Below are 13,946 nucleotides of genomic sequence, written 5' to 3'. Positions count from 1 at the left end.
ACTGTAGCAGTGTAAAAAACTATTTCAATACTACTTAGCACTTGGGAACCTACTGCCTGGTGAACAGTTGTCTGCATTGCCTTTTGCCCTTTTACACCGCATACGGGAATTAATCTCACTTAAGATGTTGTAAGACTGCAGAGCTTGAGTTTGCCATACGCTTCAAACACATAAATAGCCTCGCGTCTCTGTCTTGCAGCTCCACGTTGACAGGAAAATGGGCTGCGTGCTGTGGTTAACCAGCTAAACCTCGGGCTGGAACAGCAATCTTTCCGAACTACTCCTACAGTTACCCAGGAAGTCACATACAGATTCAGTTATGGCCCTAACCCCTCACCTCCCATCTCGTCCTCACATTTGATTCATTTTGTTAATAGGCATTAACGTGACAACTTCCCACCTAGAGAGGCAGGTGAACACGGACTGAGGGAAGAAGCACACCTGCTTTGAGAAACAGTGCTCTGGACGGCAAAAGCCAGTGCGATCAGGCAGTGACCCAAGGCAGAAGAAAAGGAAATGGGAAGTGAAGCAACTCCTACAGACAAGAAATAAGCAAAGCTCTCACTAAATACTGGTTCCATGTTGCGAACAGGCCAAACCCCGTATTTTGAAAACAGAGGGCATAGTGAAGTCAAACATCTTAAACATTACTCCTCCCTCTGATCCAGTTTGACTTAACACCTGGGGTCTGTTGTTACAGTGCAGCTGCACTTAAGAAAAAGACATCACACCCAGACGCTGTAACTGTTTTAACAGCAGCTTTCATCACAGTTTGAGGACAAACTCTTTTCATAGCAAACAACTTTTGAGGTTATTTGCAGTCAAGAAAAGTTACAAATTCATTTCTGCTGCAGAGATGGGGGAGAGGTTTTGCCAGAAATTTATATGAGCCCACCAACTGAAGACAGCCTGTGCTTTTACTCCTGATGGTCCCCATCATTCCTGAAAAGTTTCTTAGCATATAATAATCTTATGTCGGTACTAAAATAATTTAAACCAGATGATTTACTAATGAATTTACCAAAAGCCTACTTTACCAGCAACCAAGGTACTTTCAGTGGGCAAAGGGGAATACATGTTCACAGAGTCAGGTAAGCTGAGAGAAGCCATAGTTAGTACTCAACAGAATTGCCCCTGCTTGTCTTCCCCAGAGGGGCATAAGGAGGCAACAAGCAGTGACAATATAGCTTTTTAAAAGCTTCCTTCACTCTGCTTCTGGGAGGCAAGTTTCAGAGTCACTTATCATTAAAGATAACTTTTTTGTTTATATCAGGTTTTGTAAGGTATCTAAAGAATTTGGAAGTATTGCGAGAGCCACATCTCCAGCTAAATCAGGCAGAGTATATTGTTTATGTGAAAGCTGACTACTACTTATTTCCAGAGCTAAGGAAGGCTTTATTAGCTAGAACATTGCAAAAGAGCACACTGCACCATCAGCTAGAGCTACCACAGAGATTACAACGGATCTCGCAGTACGTGCCAATACCTCCACTTCTGTTCTGCTTGTTAAACACACAGCATTGTCCCCTCCTTCCAGTGCTTGTTAGCAATACAACTACTTTGTAAAGAGGGAACAAGTTTTAACCGAACTTCACTAGTGTGGACTGCGATTTTGCCAAAAAGAACAGCTTCAATATAAGCCCCGCCACTCCAGACTTCCCACTGCAGCAGAGCAAAGGCTTATCTAAACATGCCACTTTTGTCACAGTAAGTGTCACAGTAGTTCTACTGGTTTCATCATGGCAGTACGCAGGGAAAAATGAAAAGCTGTAAGTTTAATGCAGTTCTATCAAGATTAAGTTTGTGCACTGTCTTTGAAATGTTTTGAAGGGGGGGTTTTTTTGTTGCAAATTTACTGGATTAAGTGATGTTACATAAAAAGAGTCAAAACCAAGCATACAGTTCTGGCCTTTATAGTAAAGCAGCATAGGAGCAATAGCTCTAACTCTCTGACACCATGACTTTCACCATCCCTTCCATAACAGTCTTTGCACTTTCTTTGACTTTACAGGATACTGAAATGTGTGCAATAGAACCCTTCAATCGTTTAACTTCAGCTGCAGCTATGACTTCTTCACCAGTGTACAAAGGAGCTGGAAATCGGATCTCCTGAGAAAGAAATACACAACCTTGACCAGGCATTTTAGTACCCAGAACTGCAGAAATAAGTCCATTGATCAAAACTCCATGTACGATAGTTCTCCCAAACCTAGATTTCTTTGCAAAATCTTCATTTAAATGCAAAGGATTTGTGTCACCTGTTAAAGCAGAAAAAGTAACAACATCATTCTGTGTAAAAGCTTTGGTAAGTTCAGCTTTGTCTCCAACTTTTATGTGTAAACTCTGAAGTACGGGATGTCCAAGCAGTGAATTGGTAACTGTTAGCTTTGTCAAGGCTCTCTGTCGGAAATCCCCTCTAGAAATTCCACACCTGAAGGGCTGCAACATCTCAAGCAACTTCTGCTTCGTACAACCAAACCAACAACCGCATTCAGTCCAAGACTAGTTCTCTACTGTTGCCAGATAACGCAAGAAGAAATGGAGATGCCTAGTTCAGGGGGGAAAGAAAAAAAAAACAAAGCAAGAAACAAACTAAAGCATTGAAAAAAAAAAAATCACCATCAAATGCCCTAAAAGTTGAAAATATTTAAATTTCCCTTTTACATAAAAGATTAAAAGCTTAAGAGCTATGTCCAAGCAGATTTTTGTTTAGCCATGGCTTCAGAGACAAAGAATTCTTGGAACTCATTTTATTAAGCAGCATCCTCAGGAAAAAATAATCTCTGGAAGTGCATGTTCATGCATGCATTTTTAAATTAGGTCAGCTGACAGCAACTATTAGAAGAAATGGGGTAGCGGGAATGAAAGATTAGACCAAGATCTGGGCCAAGAACAAAACTTCCCAGAAATTATTTTCTTGCAGATGTATTAATGAGACCAGGACTTCTCACTGGAATGAAACCATAAAGTAATGAGACAGCCACTACTGTCACATTTTACAAGATTCATTGTAAGATGGGAATTGCTTAAACGCAGGCCTACACACCTCCATTGAAAAGCATTTCATTCCCAAACCAAGACATTTTTGCATCTAGGCCATCTTTCCACAAAGAGGCAGCGTGCTCAGCCAGCCAGACAACCTTAGACCGAGAACTGACATTTGGGGGTAGCCATCCAGCCCCTGCAGGGCTTTACCTGCAGCACTCGAAAGGCACACCTCCTGTTCTGGTAGAAGCCCAGCAATGTTAGAGCACTCCACAGCTTGACGAGGCCACTAAGTAAAAAGAAAATGAAATATATTAATAAAAATTGGTTTTCTCAGTTTTCCTGCAGCATGAACTTCCTAAATAAAAAACATGTTACATAAAGATTAACAAAACCTTAACGGAGTTTAACAGCAGGTAATTTCACCGATGAGTTCTAGTAGCAAGACTGTGCCCTGAAGGGTTATTGCAATGACTGCAGCCTCTTGTCCTTGACAAACAGAGATACGTACTGTAACCTTTTCAAGTTCACTTTACTGTCCTTGGTTTTTGGCCTCTCTGTGCGTTTACGTTCCTTATTCCCCTGAATCACCTGCAGTTGTCTTCACAGTAACCATTCTCATCTTTACTATAGAAAGAGATTTAAAGCCACATATTTCAATGGTGCTTAGTTCCTGTCAGACCACTCTGTTTTAAAGCAGGAATAATGTACTGATACATGTAGGTTACCAAATCTTAGTGATTTTTTTATTTATTTACTGCATGGTCTATGCAGATGTCTGCAAGTTGGGTTTAATTCTTCAAAGACCATTCTTAGCTTAAGAGTTCTGTTTCCTTATAAAAATTATTTTCATGGCAGTACCTGAAGCACGTACCTACTGTACCTTACCTGCTAACAACTCTTAATATGGCAGACAAGGTTTTTTCCTCATATGTTAAGACATCCACAGGCAAAGCTGCTCCAACCTGTGAAAAAAACACATTATTTAGTAAGTACCATCCTATGCTCTTATAGTTGTTTATAAGCAAGTGAATTCACTGCCAACACGTGACATCATTAAAGGTGTTACAGTTACGCTCAAATCTCACGCGAGTGTTTCAGCTACACCACCACTAGGTTTTATACAGGACCCTTCCTCTCAGAGCTCTTTAGATAGAAGCCACGTTTAGTTCCACATTACAGCTGGAGAAACAGGGACCCAGCGGTGATGTGACTTGCTTAAAGTCACCCAGCAGCACTGTAAACAGAGCAAGAATAGTACTGTGGACTTCCCCATCCAAGAAGCTGTTCCCTTCCCACAGTTCTCCTTTTAAAGTCTCCCTAGAGCAAAAGCATCGATACCCCAAATTCTAAGAGCCAGATGTGCTGGAGCCACTTGACTGTAGATGCCAAGACAAAACGTACAACTCCAGCTTCGTTAGGAGCAACTTACAACGCGGGCCGGAGAGCAGGTAACGGTTAACGGAGAAGCAAACCGAAGACACTTACCCTACCTGCGCAGGCCCAGGCCTCCAGACCGCCTCTTCAGGCCGCCTCTTCAGCCCGCCGTCAGCTCCGCCCCTCTCCGACACCGCTCCGCAGCCAGGCGGGCTGATTTCGGGGGGCAGAGCCGACAGAAAACCCACCGCGGAAGCCGGGGGCAGGCCGGCCGCTCCCGCAAAGGCCCTCCTGGGCCCAGCCCCGAAGCCGTCAGCCGAGGGAAGGAGCCCGGCCCCGGCCCCGCCTCACCTCTCCGTGCAGCTCCCTCAGCGCCGACACCACCAGCTGCTTAAACTGCGCGACGCTCGGCCTGGCCCCGCCGTCCGGCAGCTCCCTGCGGGGAAGCAGAGCAGAGGGCAGGCTGGCGGGGCTCCGCGGCGGCGGGGGAGCCGGCCGTGGGGGGGGGGGGGGTGAGCGGGGTGTCTCTCACACTCACAGGCGGACGCGCAGGTAGTGGTGCTCCGCGGCGCTCCGCAGCACCCGCCGCTCGAAGGCGGCGGCCGGCGGCTCGGCCCGCGCCATCCGCTCTCCAGGCCGCGCTCCACCCGCCGAGCCAATGGCGGCGCGGAACCGCCCGGCTTTCTACGGCGGCCCCGCGGGGTCAGCCCTCCAGAGCGAGCCCCCGCCTCGGCGGCGTCACGGCGACCGGGCGGGGCGAAGGCGGGAGGCGGCGGGCGGGAGCGCCGTCGCCTCGGGGCCGGGCCCGACGTCCGCGGCCGCCGCCTCCCCCGGGGCCTTCTCCGTCACGCCGAGGCGGCTGCTGGGGAAGGCCGCCTCTCGGCACCGCTTCAGCCGGAGCCGCCGGCCCCGGGGCCCAGCGGCGCGCTGGGCTCGGTGACTGCTCTCCGCCGGGCGGGCTGGAAGCGCTGAACCCCTGTGCGGGGGAAACGGCCGGTTCCCCGTTCATACCGGGGAGGAGAGCAGCCGCTGCTGCCCCGCTGGGCTGCGGGTCGGTGCTTGAGCTCGCAGCGCTGCGCCCTGCCTGCGTGCCCAGAGCCCCTGAGCAGGCCCTGGGGGAAAGGGGAGCGTGGCTTTTCAGGTGGAGGAAGGCAACGAGCAGTCCTGGGGTCTGAAATTAATCTCCGGGAAGCTGCGGGCACAGATGGCGTTTCCGAGTGCTGCGCGCTAGCTGTTTGCTTCAGAAACACAAATACGGAGCGCTCCACAACAAACACGCTGTTGGAGAGGGGCTAGCAGAGAGGATCCATCGCTTCCCCTTTAAACAAACTCTGTTGGTCCTGATGCAGTTCCTGGTGGGGGTGTTGTGTGGCTCCCTAACATGTGACAAACCCTGAGGGCGTTGTCCTGTCCTAGCCTTCTGTAAACTGTAACATTTTTTAGATATTTATCACCTTGCTGCCCTCTGGCCCCTTCAGATGTCAGTATTTTCCTTGAAGTGCCCAAAGCTCAAGTACTGTATTCTAGCAGAGGCTTTCTCATGTTGAGCACCACAATCCATCTAAACTACCCTCCCAGACTAATTTAAAAACTGTACATAAAATACTAAATGTTTAGAAATAAAACTTCAGCAAAGCAAATATTGAGTATTTGAACAGGCAATTTCAGATGTACCAAAGTAATTTCTTTTTTAAATTGTTAGTTAGGTTAAAAAAAAAAAAGTGAAAAGGCAGCTTGCCACATAAAATTCAGCAGCTGTAAGCACAGGCCAGCAATAGACCTTCAGGAATATTGTGTTTGTCCTAGGAAGTGAGAACCAGTTAGCACAGTGCTCGAACAATAAATCAGTTCTATGATAATTTGGCAGACACATGAGAGCAGCCAGTTTTATTGGGAGCAATAATATCTACAGAAACTGGTATTATTTTTAAGATATTAGTAAAATTTTATCACCAAACAGCAAAACGTGGTGGTCGGGTAATGTATAAATCTCTTTTGGTTATTGCAATAGGGCAAATGCTGTTCTCCATAAGGCTCTGATAACACAAGCAACAGTAACTCAGGCACTCCGAGTAGATCTAGTTAGCTGCTGTAACGTCCGCTCCTGATGTAAGCACTGGGGGGGTTGTGTCAGCTGCAGTAAGTCAATAAAGAGCACACACAGGATTGTACAGGAAGGCTGGACACAACATGTCAGTTTTTTATTAACCAAAAGTGAAGCTGAACCCCAGAGTGGTTTAACTTGTTAAAACCATATATTTAGATGGCAGATATTTTTCTTTCATGTTCAACACTATAGTGCAAGAACCAAACTTCACAGCTGTTCATCCTTTGAGAATCAAGTACTAAATATAAAATGAATTAAAATAAGGGTCCCTCAATGAATCAATTAAAAAACACATTTAACTCAAAAGAACAGACCAATTTTAAGAACTGTGTTATTAAATTCTCCCAAGTGAAAGACCTTTAAAAGCACTTGGAGCCTTGAGGTAGCAACTTTATGCAGAATTTAAATTCCCCTCATGCCCCACAGAGCAGAGGAAAATTAGTAGCGCATTATTAGCTCCAGCCAGCTAAGCAGAGTTGAGTGTTCTCCTATGAGGTTAGTGACTTTCTCTTGCATCTTGAAATAGCAGTGTAGTGCTGCAGACCATCAGGAGGAAATCCACAAGGAAGGCCTCTTGAAATAAAATACACAGCTTGAAAAAAGTGAAAATAATCAGCAATAACAACAAAAATTATCTGGAGTTAAAAAAAAAAAACAAAGCGTTTGTATTTTGGCAAGACTAGTTTACAAATACATGTCAAGAACAAGAGTCCGCTTTCAGCCAACAGAAAAGAAAGAATGGAAGTGACATTCAAAGGGGTTTCGGTTTTTTGCCTTCTGTGCAAAATTGCACTTTGTTTTTAAAGTTTTAAGTTTTGCACTTTTGTTTCTAAAAAAAGAGAGCACTTTTGCCCTTTTTTGTTCTTTTACATTGTGAAACCTGTGCTGTGACATTAAACAGAAATACCACATGCCAGGATATTTGACCACTGAAAGCTCCTCTCACTGACTTCACAACAATCACAAGCAGGGAATCACAAACAAGAAACTTTTTTCCCCTCTAAGTCTCAAAGACACTATCCTCTTTGCCCACTTTGCTGCTGAGTTCTTTTATTAAAAACTAGATCTCTCTCTACTGCCAATTTCAGAGACTCCACAGCAGATTTACTGAACACCGAGCAGTAACAACAAAAAACCTGGGCTTGTTCTCCACAACAATTGCAATGAACAGTCATAGTGAAAAGGAATGAGCTGAGATACAGTGACACGGGCAGATCTTTACAAACAGGCACCTCGCTTCACTCCCTGGTCTCGCTATCGCTACTCACACGCTTTCTGACTTTGCTCATCGCTGGTGCTCTAACCAGATACCTGGCAATGTTGAGTATCTTACTACAAGCTTCTCCACTATCTTCATGCTCCAAAATAGTACAGAATAGGCTGGTTAAACCAGACCAAACTAGATGAGGCACATGGCAAATTGTAGCTTTTAAATGGATGAGCCTTCCTACAGGCTCATTCTCTTTCAGCTCAAGGTCAGGTTGCTTCTCTACACCACAGAATGATGTCACACAGATGCAGGACGGCATTGCCTAGTATGCATTTGCTTCAGGGAGTCTAGAGTAAGGTAAAACTTCAAAAGCTTGTTCTTGCTCGCATGGGATCCCAATCTTTTGATTTTATGTTCTCAACCTTTCCTTTGACTTCCAGAAGCCATCAAATCCTCCCTTCCAGGCAGAATTCCCTTAAGAATCTAACAGTAGACTTGCCTGGTTTTTTGGTTAAGCTTCAGAACAATTGCCAATGTTTGCATATGCTGAGGTATACAATCCTGTCCTGCAGAGAACCAAAGGCTGTAAGAACCAGAATCCATCTGTAAGGCAACCCAACCTGCCAGACTCCTCTGGATAAAGGAAAGGATATTCTGCCTGGGAGCAACAAAGGCCAGCTGATGATTACTCACAGCAAGTTTCTCTGTAGTTCACATGACAGTTTAGGCAGCACAGAAACTCATACTGGTTTGGAGACCAGTTTATCTCTGGTTCACAGGACAGTCACGAGCTGGCTTCAGAAAGACTCTTGTCTTGGAGCCCAAAGTATCTTAAAGTTTTATCTGTTATCAATGCAGGGACCTGATGAGTAAGGGAGGTTTCATCTTTTCTTGGTTTTTGTTTGTTGGGGTTTTTTTGTTTGGTTTGGTTTTTAATTCTGTAATCAAAAGAATTATTTTGTCTTTGGTGTTAAACCTTGGAAGCATGAATGAGAAGCACCTGCTGCTTCTTTGGCTATAATTTACAACAAAAAACCAGCCCAGTAAAGCAAGGGAAATTCACTGTTCTAAAACACATGCAGTTAGAACAGCCACTAGACATCACAACCAGGACTTTAATAATATGGAAACACCTAGTTCAGTGGTGTCCATTACAAATCATTTGCATTATATAAAAATATGACTCCAATTACAGTAACTGGACAACAGCCATTCAAACTTACCAAGTTTGCATCTTACTCATATTGCAGGAACTGGGAGGAGCTCATCCATTTACAGAAAAAAATTGTCCAGAAATCAACTTAAGAGTTGCAGCTAAGCATCTCATGCCTTAGAGAAATGTCCACTGTGGTAACTAGAAGCAGGAATTCAACATTAGTATCCTTCTATTCTTGCTCATGTGGCCATGAATAAAAAGAGCAGGTTCTGTTATACTAACATCCACAATTAAAATTTTATAACCCCATAAAACACCAGTAAGTTTTGTATGAGCTGCAGAAGAATGCAAATTCAAAGGGTCACTAGATTTATTACCTACAAATTCAATGTCTTAATATAAATATTCTGTTCGTACACCATAAAAATGTCCTTCTTATGGTCTGATTCTTATTTAGATAATAGTCCGATAAAATCTCAGCAGTATGCCAATTAAGGTCATTAAAGCTATAGAAATAGAATCTACCTAATAAATGCTGCAAATTTAACAGGTATTTTAGATAAACATAATTAGCTTAGTTATCACTTAAACCAGACTCCTCAAACACACCAACTGCGTAGTTAGCAAAGACATTTGCTTTACAAAGTCAAATGTTGCCAACTTTTGAAAAGTTTAGCAAATCAACATAGTATTTGGAAGCATCCAAGTGTCTAATGAAGTTAGAATACTGTGAAATGTTAGGACTGGGGGGGGAGCTCCTGTAAACAAGTACAGAAGTAGTCTTCATTTAAATTACAAAACATTCACCTCCTTAAAAAGCTTTAAAACTGACCCAGTCAACAACAGCGCCCTGGGAAATCTAGCAGTATAAAGGATCTCTGTAAGCAAGAGAAGGTCATATATTGTGATCTCACCACAATAAAATGTACTCAGTGTCAGGAACAAGGAGCAAATTTGGGGAGATGACAATTATGACACCTTCAGGCCATTTGGTCTGAACCACTGCACTTTTTTGGGCAGCATAGAGTGAAACAATTTTCTTTGCTGCTCAGAAAACACTTAAAATACAGTAATGCTTCATTTTCTGCATTTTGTTGCTAAGCAGACTCTCCCATGTCCCCAGCTCGGTTTACTTGGTTTAAAGAGCTTTCAGCAGGTGGAAGAAAACTTCAGTGCCACCTTATTAATTGGCTCCATTGATATTTTAACTTCAAACCCAGATGCTACAATTAAAAGCAAATTTGACATTGTGTAAGGAAAGCTTCAGATGAAAGTAATAAGCCTGTATAAAAAGCTCATATTCCACAGGTTGCCTCTGCAGAACAGGCAGCCTCCCATTACAGAATCTGATCTGAAAATTTATCCCAACAGTAACACCAGAAGGAAGGAGGCTTCTACATCTTGCACACTTTGGGTTTTATATCAGGCACTTGAACTGTTGGACGGATGCCATTCTGAACCAAGTAAGTGAACATAGGGTTAGAATCATCTTTAATTTAGGTCTAATAATGAAGTATCAGCAGCAAAGTGGAGGCAGGGAGTGAGCAATCCCTCTGTGCTGAGACTTGTTTATGGTTTCTAAAATGCCCAAGAAGACAGCAGCAGTAACTGTTCCATAGTGTCCATTTTCCTTGTGAGTTGTGTTGCTGATAGGAGGCTTTTCTGTGTCTTGAACTAAGAAGGCATTGAGGTACCCTGTACCTAATTCCCTGGATCCAACAGGTCCATGCTAGAGCCAAACATTGCCACCAGCTGCTCCTCATAATGTGTTATATTCCTCTTCATAATGTCCATGCAGGGTCCAAGCAACCTCTCAAATGCTTGCACATCCATGACTGCAAAGGAACAGAAGTGAAAACAAGATCGTTTGTCAAAAAGGACACCACGTGCCAATCTTTTCTGAACTCAGAACATAGACCTCCAGTCCAACCCATTCGGGTTTGAGGCTTCAATAGAAGCCACAGAAATCATATTTCTGATTTCCCTCTGTACTGTTATTTGGAGAAACAAGATTAATGAAATACTCACCTGACCTCAAGAAAAAATACAGAAGCCAAATACACACCACACTGGCATTAAAAGATCACCTGAAAGCTGTGTGTGACAAACAAGCTGTAGACAAGAAGCTGATGCTACTTACCCCTTCAAAGAATACAGGCCACACAAGCAGAAAAAACAGAATCTGCTGGAAGGAAGGAGCAGTGCTTCTCAAACTTCAGCGTGGAGATCCGCTCCAGCCCATGCTCCTAGCTTCTTGTGTCTGACCGCCAGTTACCAAAAGGCTGCTAGTTTTGAATAGCTGCTCACTCAGGCATGGTCCACAAAACAAGCAAAGACCAAAAACTAGAAATACAGAACATCTGCTTACCTAAACATTTGACCTCCCCAACAGCATAGGCAGAGGCTGCTCTGGGTTTGTTGGTAACAAGTGCAAGCTCTCCAAAATACTGCCCTCTGTGACACCGGGCAATCTCCACTTCTTGGTTAGCTTCTTTACTCGTCATAGTCTGTTAAACAGTACATTTTAATTATTTGCATACAGTTCTGTCTTTGTACAAGGCTGCAGTTAATTCCAGGTATCTTACAGATGTGCAACAGCTCATTGGTCTAGGGCTTTTAAACTAGCAATTCCCAAGTCATGCTCTGTACTGGTAGAACACCTTAATAGCATGTTCAATTAGAAGTTTGATAAGAAAAGCATATGCCAGCCCATGAGTTTTGAGATTGACAGATATTTACTGTTACAGCTTTGGGAACTGCTATTACATTAGCCTAACACAGGTTTTACCATGCACAACATGTTGTTCCCTAAGGCTGCTTCAGACTGTACAGAGATGCTTTCAAATGCCAACATCTAGGATGTCACTAGAGATAACAGACCCCAGGTTTTGTCAGTTGCAGTTTTCTATAATCCTAGAATTAAAGTTTCATCTCCACTCTTAAGGCCAGGGAGAATATATCAGGTTAGTTTGTAGAGGAGCAGATAAAAGCAAAAGACTTTCCAACTTCAGTAAAGTGGCTTCTGGCCACTTCAGAACAGGTATGGGGATTTACAATCTACATGACACAAGTGACGACGATAAATATCATAAAATAATATCTTAAAATAAGTCAGGGTAGGCTTTTTCACACCACTTGTATTAATCAATCAAATCAGGGATTCACCTAAAGCCTAATCACCCAATTTGAACTCACCTTGCTTTTAATCAAGATTTTTACTTCACCAGATTCTACAATGTAAAAACAATCTGCTTTATCACCCTGTGAAGAGGAAAACGTAAAACAAATTATTTTTTAGTTTACTGTAAAAGTATGTATAAATGGTATTAAAGCATTCACTCTGAACTAGGCCTTGTGCAGAAATCTGCTAGAATTGACAAACACTCAAATTCTTAACGTTAAAAGGTGACTGGTTAGGTAATACACCAGAGGAACCCACAGGGGAAGGAACTATTAGTAGACATCATTCAGTGAGAGGGCAGGTGGAAAGGAAAAAGCAAGGGAGGTTGACAATATATAGTAAAATCACTTAAACGCAAATCTTCTGATCCTGCTGGAAGTATCCAATAGTTAGTGAAAACTAAACCAGGCCTGGAATTTCCAGAAGCAAGTTTTAATAAAACACCAATTTAGTGACCACATTTCTAGATGTCAGTAGGAAGAAGGATCCATTAAACTAATTATGAGCTCAGTCAATCCAGGGTAAGATAGTGGGAGATCAGCAGAACTGAGAATAGCCATATTTGAGGAGCATGAACATAGTAAGAGGAGGATAGTTTACAGAAAACCAAGTCCACAATGCAAGCCATCTACATGAGGAATGATGCAACAGCTGTGTACAGGTAGTGAGAATGGTAAGGAATAAAGCACTCAATAGCATCGTGCCATTAAAGGAAAATAAGAAACATAGAGCAAGTGGGAGAAAATAAAAATTGATAGCCATTTTATATCAAGTTCTAGAAAGATATCACAAGGTGGTGTTGAATAACTGAGTGTGAAATAAAAAAATTTTGGTTTAGTCAAATTCAGCTGTTTCTATAAAAAAAGTCACTGTGAGGGTGACCAAACACTGGCACAGGTTGTCCAAAGAGGTTCTGAAGTCTCCATCCTTTCGGATGTTCAAAAGCCATCTGGACATGGTCCTGGACAACTGGCTCTAGGTGGCCCTGCTTGAGCAGGGGGGTTGGACAAGGTGACCTCCAGAGATCCCTTTGAGCCTCAACCGTTCTGTGATTCTGTGAGAGTTTCTAGAACCTTTTTCATATCTATTTAAACTGCATCAGGTTGCAGAGCTTCAACAGATTGTAGTTTACATCTGCTCTGCAGAGCTTTGCCAGGACTTAGTATTTTGAAAGTTTTACATGTGACAGAGAGGACTTTCCCCCTCTATACCAACCCTTTTGGGCTTGGTATAGGACTGGAAGTCAGAGTGGAGAGCCAGCACGTGCCTCCTGCTATGAATCAGAAGCAAAGGGACTAAAGGCTTCAGGGAGACAGAGGCTAGATAAGGAACTGGTAAGGGAATGGGAGTGGCTCAGGAAAAAAAAAAAAAAAGGAAAAAGTGAAACAATGTGAGGAGAGAGATAAATCTGACATTAAGTCAAGTGGGCAAGGATGAATATAATGGGAAGGATGGAGAGAGATGATTACAACTTGAGTATGAAACATGGGCTAGGAGAAGATGATGCAAGATTTAAACATGGAGTTACAGAAGTAGTTAGTCCCTTAGCTAAGCTTCCTGGGGATGGTCATAAACCATCCAGCGCAAAGCTTTTCATTCACTGTTGCCATCTATCACAACATGAACTAATATACTCAGCACACTTCTGAAAGTAAGTACTGAAAGAGTACTTATTTAAAAGAATTAAAACAGTGGAAGACATCCTCATAACACCAGCAGGCACTAACAATTTAAGTGCTTTAAAGTATACTGCCCTTAACTGAAGGGTCAAATTCCAGAAAGATCATTAAAATGTAAAATTATCCATGAGAGAAAAGGGGCTTACGGTATTGGTGCAACTGCTGTAATGTAAAAGCTATCACATCTTTTTCCAAGCACAAAATTTCATCATCTTTAGCAGTGTATTACCATCACCCAGACCTATCCAGAC

The 13,946-nt window shown here is 43.1% G+C and overlaps 3 protein-coding genes across 15 annotated transcripts in view; all 3 read right to left on the bottom strand.

Moving 5' to 3' along the window:
• PXK (PX domain containing serine/threonine kinase like) overlaps positions 1-5,099 on the bottom strand; it is a 43,177-nt gene extending 38,078 nt beyond the window's left edge. For 12 of the 13 annotated variants that reach the window (XR_003927689.2, XR_003927688.2, XM_041118733.1 and 9 more), the window contains exons 1-4: positions 4,901-5,099; positions 4,714-4,798; positions 3,874-3,950; positions 3,196-3,274 (exon numbers count right to left, since the gene is read on the bottom strand). Coding sequence is in view for 11 of the 13 variants with exons in the window: in XM_041118733.1 (XP_040974667.1) it covers positions 3,196-3,274; positions 3,874-3,950; positions 4,714-4,798; positions 4,901-4,986 (327 nt within the window). In the remaining 2 variants the exon portion in view is untranslated. Of the gene's footprint in view, positions 1-1,897; positions 2,549-3,195; positions 3,275-3,873; positions 3,951-4,713; positions 4,799-4,900 lie in introns of those variants that run through there. The other variant, XM_030043610.2, reaches the window with a different exon arrangement.
• On the bottom strand, positions 1,757-2,448 carry HTD2 (hydroxyacyl-thioester dehydratase type 2). The gene has a single exon (XM_030043620.2). It carries the CDS (start codon positions 2,446-2,448, stop codon positions 1,942-1,944), a length of 507 nt encoding a protein of 168 aa, XP_029899480.1. The 3' UTR covers positions 1,757-1,941.
• A 1,432-nt stretch (positions 5,100-6,531) lies between the features above and the next one.
• PRKAR2A (protein kinase cAMP-dependent type II regulatory subunit alpha) overlaps positions 6,532-13,946 on the bottom strand; it is a 70,070-nt gene continuing 62,655 nt past the window's right edge. The window contains exons 9-11 of the mRNA XM_030043612.2: positions 12,031-12,096; positions 11,204-11,342; positions 6,532-10,670 (exon numbers count right to left, since the gene is read on the bottom strand). Coding sequence (XP_029899472.1) covers positions 10,537-10,670; positions 11,204-11,342; positions 12,031-12,096 — 339 coding nt within the window. The 3' untranslated portion in view covers positions 6,532-10,536. The remainder of the gene's footprint in view (positions 10,671-11,203; positions 11,343-12,030; positions 12,097-13,946) is intronic.

Source organism: Aquila chrysaetos, chromosome 20, assembly GCF_900496995.4.
Source record: "Aquila chrysaetos chrysaetos chromosome 20, bAquChr1.4, whole genome shotgun sequence".
Taxonomy (NCBI): domain Eukaryota; kingdom Metazoa; phylum Chordata; class Aves; order Accipitriformes; family Accipitridae; genus Aquila; species Aquila chrysaetos.
Note: the sequence above shows the minus strand (reverse complement) of the source record. Positions and strands in the feature narration are given on the sequence as shown.

Coding starts and splice junctions, on each gene's coding strand:
- HTD2 (XM_030043620.2), bottom strand. CDS start 2,448: ATGTTGCAGCCCTTCAGGTGTGGAATTTCTAGAGGGGATTTCCGACAG.